This window comes from Sinohyriopsis cumingii, chromosome 4 (assembly GCF_028554795.1).
Source record: "Sinohyriopsis cumingii isolate HCF-2022 chromosome 4, ASM2855479v2, whole genome shotgun sequence".
Taxonomy (NCBI): domain Eukaryota; kingdom Metazoa; phylum Mollusca; class Bivalvia; order Unionida; family Unionidae; genus Sinohyriopsis; species Sinohyriopsis cumingii.
The window spans coordinates 5,754,840-5,762,946 of record NC_142964.1 but is presented as its reverse complement, the minus strand read 5'-3'; the positions used below and the strand labels follow the sequence as shown (position 1 = coordinate 5,762,946).

At 33.4% G+C, this 8,107-nt stretch overlaps 1 protein-coding gene across 1 annotated transcript; it reads left to right on the top strand.

The window, feature by feature from the left end:
• The first annotated feature begins 4,093 nt into the window (after positions 1-4,093).
• Positions 4,094-6,826, top strand: LOC149800570 (uncharacterized). The gene has a single exon (XM_089954208.1). It carries the CDS (start codon positions 4,094-4,096, stop codon positions 5,429-5,431), a length of 1,338 nt encoding a protein of 445 aa, XP_089810334.1. The 3' UTR covers positions 5,432-6,826.
• The last annotated feature ends 1,281 nt before the right edge of the window (positions 6,827-8,107 follow it).

The window sequence follows — 8,107 nt, the reverse complement described above, 5'->3', positions numbered from 1 at the left end:
CCAAAATTATGGCATGATCCTCTGGTATCTATTACACCCATTCTCATCCAGCGTTATCATTTTGTATCTCAAAGGAGCGATATATTAGCTGCCCGGATTTTTCGAGACGGCAGTTTAATATCCGAACCTGAGACTTTCACGCCTACGGCAGGGCAGCGTGCAATATGAGCGACTCTGAAACCAGACTTCATTTCGCCTTAACACCTCTATCGGGCGATTTAGGTCCTCATTTGCAATGTAAATTGTTCTTAACCGGAGAAACAACGAATTTGTTGAACAAACTGCGTGTTCCGTGACTGATTAAAGACCTAATGAGTTCTCTGATTGGCACTGTTTGTTCAAACCTGTTTGTGTTGAAAATAACTATTCTTCTCTGCGTTAAATGGCAGCAGCCACTTCCAAACGACGTGTTTACGAAACAAAAGTACACTTTGTCTTGCTTTTTCACTCCAAAAGGAAGCAACACGTTTGATAATTGAATTATCATTAGCTTTTACAATACACGAAAATATTAAGGGAGGTCAGGATATGTATCACCATCATAGACTTTTGTAGTTTCTTTTTAAGAATGCAGTTTGCAAATTTAACTTTATCTAAAGGGACACACGTCAGTCCACACTACATAATATGAATATGTGGCTCTACCTGCCCATTCCAACCTATTTTGCGTAAACAGTTTAACATGTGAAGTTCTGGAGAAGGGACGTCGAAGAACTTTCATGGAGATGCCGTATGCTTCTTTCTGTCTAACCTATACCCGTATTCTTGAGATATTCTGAACAGGAGTTTCAGGCCCATGCCCCATATCTGAAAATGCATTTGCAACTTAAGTTAGAATACACCTATAGTACAAAACTTAGAAGACTAAATTTTGTGATATCTATTGATTTTGCGGCTTTAAGGCAGAACCAGATTACTGTGTTCACATGCTTACCGAATTAAATGATTGGCCATATAGAACAGTGTCATAACGGACCTGTAAATCTTAGTTTATTTAAGGATGCAAACAAAATGGCTTTATTCCGTTTTGTTGGTTTATAGAACATAGGCCGGATATAAAATAATGGAAATGTAATTGATTAGGTTATGTAATTGAAAGAAAGAAAGAAAGAAAGAAAGAAAGAAAGAAAGAAAGAAAGAAAGAAAGAATGACGCAGGGGAAGAACACTGAACATGTTTTACTAAAGGAATGCTTAATAAACAGTTTCAGAAATCTATTTCTTCACAAAATGTTATCACTTTTCATTATAAATAAACTTTTGCATTGGTTATCCAGTAGCGAAATATAGTTGATCGAGAATTTATATTTTATACAAGGCTCGATTGCATAGTACTTGATCTGATAAGTGATTTCCTTCAAGTGAAACGAAGAAAATGTACGAGTATCAGTATGAATGAGTGTGTGATATTTCGACTGAAGATTTATAGTTTCATGGGTCATCGTTACCGAATTCAATGTATGACACGAGATCAAAAGGTCTTTAAATGAATGATTAGCACTGTCATTACGGTAAATTAGACTTTTCGACAAGTAGATGAATAAATAAATAAACTATTAAATAATCATTTAATCAATGGACAAAGGAAAGGCCAACCTGAAAGACATATTTATTTCAATTTTATTTTGTTTACAAGACACTATTTTTTCAGATATTGTGATCTTTTTTTCATAATCAGAATATAATAAAACTCCTAAATGTTTGTTATCAATATATTCTAGGCTGAATGAAGTAAATTAATCCATTTAGAGTACAAACTATCAGCAGTTAACATTTTATTATGTCAAACATATCTGTACACATTTCCATGTTTGCATCTTTGGATTACATTTTATCCAGTAGGAGGAAATGGAGGCGGAAATTCATGCCAGATTTGGAAAACGTTTCATTTTGTTACATCACATCGACATCCGGTAATTATTTTATCCTCTAATGGTTCCCTCTTGGATTGAGTATATTACATCTATCTTGCATCGTGTAGCCATGCCAACTGGACGGCTGAGGAAGGTTAAATACGTATTATTAAAACAACTTGACTAAAATTTATTTAACTTACAAAGTTCTGGAATATGCATCTGAACCATGGTCTTCCAGTAATAATTTATATTTCTAAAGACTTGAAATATTATAGTTTGAAAAATACCGAACAGCAGGTGGGCCGTCAAACTTTGCTGTCAGAAAAACACTTTATCTTGAGACTTAATAATTTATTCTCGCAGACTGACAGAAGTACAAATCTCTGTGTTTTGGGGGTAAATTATCAACAACCGGACTCTGGATTATATAGTTATTTTCCCCACTTTCTTCTTATAATATGAGAAACTCCAACAATATCATTCATTATCTATGTAGAACATCCGTTTTCAAAAAGTCGTGTTATCTTATTGACTCATTCAAGGATCTGCCACAATGTGCAAGACTTTTCTCATTAATGCTAACTTTATATATAAAAAAACGCAAAATGTCTGCTCCAAGTTAGTTAGCGTTTGGTGATAGGCAAGAGTTTGTGCTTTTATGGCGGTTAGGACAGAAATGCTGCTCGCTGAATTATAACTTATTTATATGTAATTTTATTGCATTTCCTTCTTGTGTGTTTTTTGTGTCAATTTCCAGTATAAAACTAACATTAATATTAATTGTGGTACACTTTGATTATGTCAACGAACTTTACAGAACAGAAACAAAAATATTTTGATACCAACAAAAAATGCAAGGAGGTTTTTTTCTACCACAAAAATTCACAAACATATAATTAGTTGTTGTTCCATATTTATAAAAAGGTTTCATTCAGCATCATCGTCGTGGGTCTCTTAAGGTAGGTATATTATGTTAATAAAAATATTTAGAATGGTTCCCAGTCGTTTCTTCATTGCTGAAAGGAAACACGCTAAAAGGTGCTTTGACAAAAGAATTTTACGTCATTGTTATGTACACTAAATTGTCGCTGCTACTTGAGGAAAAAGTAACTGCTATAGAGCCTCATACATGATCATGAATCATGCACTGAGGTCCGATATCAAACAAATAAACAATCCAGATTATAAAATATCACCCATAAAAATCAAACACTTTAAAATTTAGTCAAATTGATTAATTACAGAAATCCACTAAATATAGTATATCTTTGGTTCTATCAGGAAAGCGTATCAGTCTATCGATAAAATTAGAAAGGAGACCATGTGAGTTCAAAATTGGATAATTAAAAACTGAAATGATTGGTTATATATATCTAAAACGAATAAAAAATTGACGTTTTCCACTAATTTATGTAATAAAACAATGAAAGACATTTGCTTCTATGAATATGAAGTTTTATGAACCTGTAAACCCATCACAATGACACGCGTTTCCCTTCTGTCAATGAAAGGCTTGTTTATAATAATAATAATAATAATAATAATAATAATAATAATAATAAACAGTATTATAATAATAATAAATTATTGTTGTTATTATTATTATTATTATTATTATTATTATTATTATTATTATTATGATTATTATTATTATTATTATTATTATTATTATTATTATTATTATTATTATTATTATTATTATTATTATTATAAAGTTCGAGATTACAACAACTACATTGAAAACTAATTCATGTTTCATCACGAGAAGTATATACCATGTTAAGTAGCAGGCTGTTGACTACATATCACGGCGACAAATTAGCAAAATAAAATGTTTTGTCGAGGAATATTTACTCCAGCCTGAAGCAATTTACCATTCTGATCGCCTGCTGCGATAAATATTTATTAGCTTCCATCAAAATGCAACCCACACCTCCTCGTATTGTCCACAACTCAATAGACAGCTGTCCCGAGATTCTTTCGCTAAGATGTATTCGATCAATAGATAACTCTCCGTGTATCAGAAAGCATTATTGGTTTGGGCGGTTTCTTTTACTCTCATTGGCAGATAAAAAAAAATTAACCGTCCAATCGGCACATTGAAATTCACCGGTGATTACTACTAATTCTTTCCCAATTACAACACGTTTTGCGCAAAGTTTGCAAGCAGTGTACTAACTTACAAAAGCAGAAACCTTACAGTCACGATATTCAGTTGTATTTTGTCCATTGACAAGAATGTGTACTACAACTACCGCCACGCTTCTGCCGTATGGACTGAAAACCACTGCTCATACCCCGTATATTCCGTTCAACGGAGCCATGCCACACATGGCACTTGATATCCAAAGATCACAACTTTTTGACTATACTTCAAGACTCCAGTACGGAATAAGGGCCTACCCAACACCCATGGGATTTTCTTCTGGAAACTATCATAGCCATTTACCAGATCCATACCTGCATCCCTACTTTTACAAAGACCCAAGGACTCGTTTTATTCACGAAGAACCTAAGCCCAACCATAGCTATATTGGATTGATAGCCATGGCGATCCTGAGCAATCGAGACAAGAAGCTTGTGTTAAGTGACATATATCAGTGGATATTGGACAATTATCCCTATTTTCGAGCTAGGGGACCAGGATGGAGAAATAGCATTCGTCACAACCTTTCCTTAAATGATTGTTTTATCAAATCTGGAAGGAGTGCCAATGGTAAAGGCCATTACTGGGCCATCCATCCTGCTAACATCGAGGACTTCCAAAAAGGGGACTTTCGAAGGCGAAGGGCACAGAGACGGGTTCGAAAACACATGGGATTAGCAGTTCCTGACGATGACGATAGTCCAAGTCCCTCACCACCAATCTCCACTTCTATGGCTTGGCCTGAAAACTCCCAGGGATCCGAGAAAAATGGTGACGAACGAGTAACATGTGAAAGCGTGCCGCAAAGTCCTAGAACATCCGAAGGTAGTGACGAGTCCGAGATTGTGCACGATTCACACATACACTCGAGTACCTCCCCCACAACAACCGTCAAACGACGCTTATTTGATGTCGAAAGCTTACTTGCACCTGACTATAAACGAAAATCGGAATCAACCGTACAGAAAATATGTGTGAATTACCCCGAAGGCGAGGATAAGGATGAAGTTACTACAGAGAGGAAATCTCCTGATTCCTTCGATATTGGTCCAGTTGAAGTCGATGAACTGTTCAAGCCAACAGGTTCAGAAAAGAAACGCGAAGATCACATTGACGAAAGGGTCAGCGATGCAGACGGAAATGATAAAGACTTTAATGGCGAAATAATATCTCCGAGTTCGGATAAAACTATCGACAGCTCAAACATACCATCTACTCGTTGCAGCGCTTTTCACACCCTTGCGCAATCAAGCCTTGGATCAATGCCCGGGTATCTCTCAAGTTTTCATATAATGGCCCTAAATGGACAACGCTCCCTGCTCTTTCCGACACCCGGTATAACCAATGAAGCCGCTGCAAGATGGCACCAAACTATGGCGCAATGGATATTCCGACCGGAAGTGAAAGAAAACATAAACTGTCATAAATAATTGCAACAGACGATATTATTTCACTATCGTAAGTTTGTCCTGGTGACACAGGTTTTATTTGCATTTTAAGTGCTTAACTCAGACAAAATTTCAGTTTATTTTAATACAAAGGTATTTGTGTGGTTTTTATTTTTGTTTTGAGGACAGTGTATTAATAAGGTTGAAATCGTGTAACGACCTTCAGCCTTGTACTGAAAATATGACAAAGCAATCGACAAGCTTGACTTATGAAATTTTAAATGAATTCTTATGTTCAAAACTAGCACTTGAATAGGATATATTTTGATTTAGAAATCTAGTGCATTACAAATTTTATTTTTATTTGTAGCAATGGCATGTTCGTTAAGAAGTATCTTTGTTTCACTTTGGTCAACACGTAAGCTGAACAGCTATTAAGACATTAAAACGCTGTTTAAATTTTAAAGCGTAGAATCCTACTGAATATTTAAAAAAATTCTCTGCGTCGTAATTGCTGTTATTTGTGTCTTGCAAAGTGCTAACAAATATATCAATGGAGTAAACCGATAACTGATTTTTCTTCTGATTTATATGGGGCTTTTTTTAAGTGCACATCATCGTATAGATGATGAAAATGTGGGTATTAAAACTGGTAATTTATAATTTAGTTTTTGTTTTATCCAGTCCATCAAACAATACCAGACATTTTAAGAAATAGGCGGAAACCCGTTAGAAGACCGTAACCTTGACGTACGATTTGTTTTCGCTATAACATGACTTTGCTGCATCTTTTAAAAACAAAACAAAGCAAAACAACAAAATGGTAGATCAGCATAACTTTAAATTACTTATTAAAATGCATCCCATGAGGCTAGCACGCGCCATTTCTTTTGTTGAGTATATATTTGTAGATATAATTATTCGATACGTCATTTTGATTCTCTTCGAATCGAAAGTTTATATCATTTAAAATTATGTTTTGTTTAATAATATGAAGATATTTGCCATTTTTACATAATTCACCGGTCGTGATGATTCACAATATACAAGCATAAATCTCTGCCCCAATCGTATCGCGTTCATTACATTGTTTTTAGTTTTTCCCTTTTTTTTCTTTTATCACAAGCAACGCGTTTTAATTAAATAATGTTTAGGAAGCAAAATGAAAAGATTTTTTATTTATTTAGAATACGAACAGTTTTTAATGCGTTATTGTCATTAAAGCTTTAAGGATCATATAATCTGTTTGTATCTTTTTCTTTTAAATTTTGTGTTTATTGTTTCAAAATGTGTCTGCTTTTAAATGTTCCCATAATTCCTATTTTAACATATCAAATTTTATATATATGGTTGCTAGCAGAAAGTCTACCTACAAGTACTTACTTTGTACTGCGTAAAAAAATAAATAACAGTATTTCGAAGATGGATGAAAGAAGAGAATAAACCAAATGAGTCGAAAATATGGCCTAATATAGCCTAACACCTAAACTGACAAGCATTCTGTGTCGTCATGTTATATTTCTCTACTAACACATAGAAATGTCACATAAAAATAATTCAGAAACATTTCTAAGAAACAGAAACAGATACACGTGTTCTTTATTAATTATTTAGACAATTTAATTAATAGACATGAGAAATTAATTATATGAATAGTATACGCTAGCTGTATGATGCATGAAAGGTAACTAAGAATGAAATGGAAAAAGTGGATTCTACATGTGGAGGTTTTACTATGTTATGTCTGTCTCTTTTTAACCTTTTATATGTGGGGTTTCTTTTGGGGGAATTATTTGTTAATCTTTATGACATGCAGAGAAAATCGTATGCTTATTATTTCAAATTCGTATTCGTATTCTGACATTTAGAAATATTCTAAAATGTATTGGCACTACAAAAGCATGCCGAAAAATAAAATCAACGTTCTATTCTAGTTTCATCGCGCGCTATAATCTTTTTTTCTGCTAATACGGCTGTCACGTGATACATGCATCATAGGGTGGATAGGGAGTCAAACAGTTCACCGACTAGAATGTTTGAAACGTGAATTGCATAACAAGTTTATAAATTGTCGGTAGTGCTTCTTTATTGCAGTCGTACTGTACATCTTTGCATATGTGTTTGAGGTTTCAAAATGATTATGCAAATTAGTTCCTTACATTTTCAAGGAATAAATGCTTTCGTTAGAGAGTTATGTAATATTAAAAATAAATTATCACTAATTGTTGAAAAATCTGAATTACTTCTCACAATTAGAGCATTAAAAACTGTCAAAAACTTTAGTAAACATACTTTGAACTTCGTGTTTTTGATTTCATCGTATCTTTCACAATATATTGCTATCATCTTTAAAAAAATGTTGCTATCATCATCATCATCATCATCATCAGTATTATTATTATTATTATTATTATTATTATTATTATTATCATTATTATTATCATCATCATTATTATTATTATTATTATTATTATTATTATTATTATTATTATTATTATTATTATTTAAATATGTTTTCTTCGTTCTTGCTTTAAATTATTTACCTGTCAATATATCTCAGCAAAAGCAATGACTTTATAGTAAAACACCAGAGGAGATCAGACCCCATCATTTCGTATTTTACTTCAAGCTGTGTGTGTTTTTTTTACGTGCTAGTTCTCTTATAAAGTTCCGACTTGGATTTTAGTTACGCATGCGTACTTCCTGAACGTATCGTTA

Bases quoted from the DNA above. Each gene is read 5' to 3' on its own strand.
- LOC149800570 (XM_089954208.1), top strand. From the start codon at position 4,094: ATGTGTACTACAACTACCGCCACGCTTCTGCCGTATGGACTGAAAACC.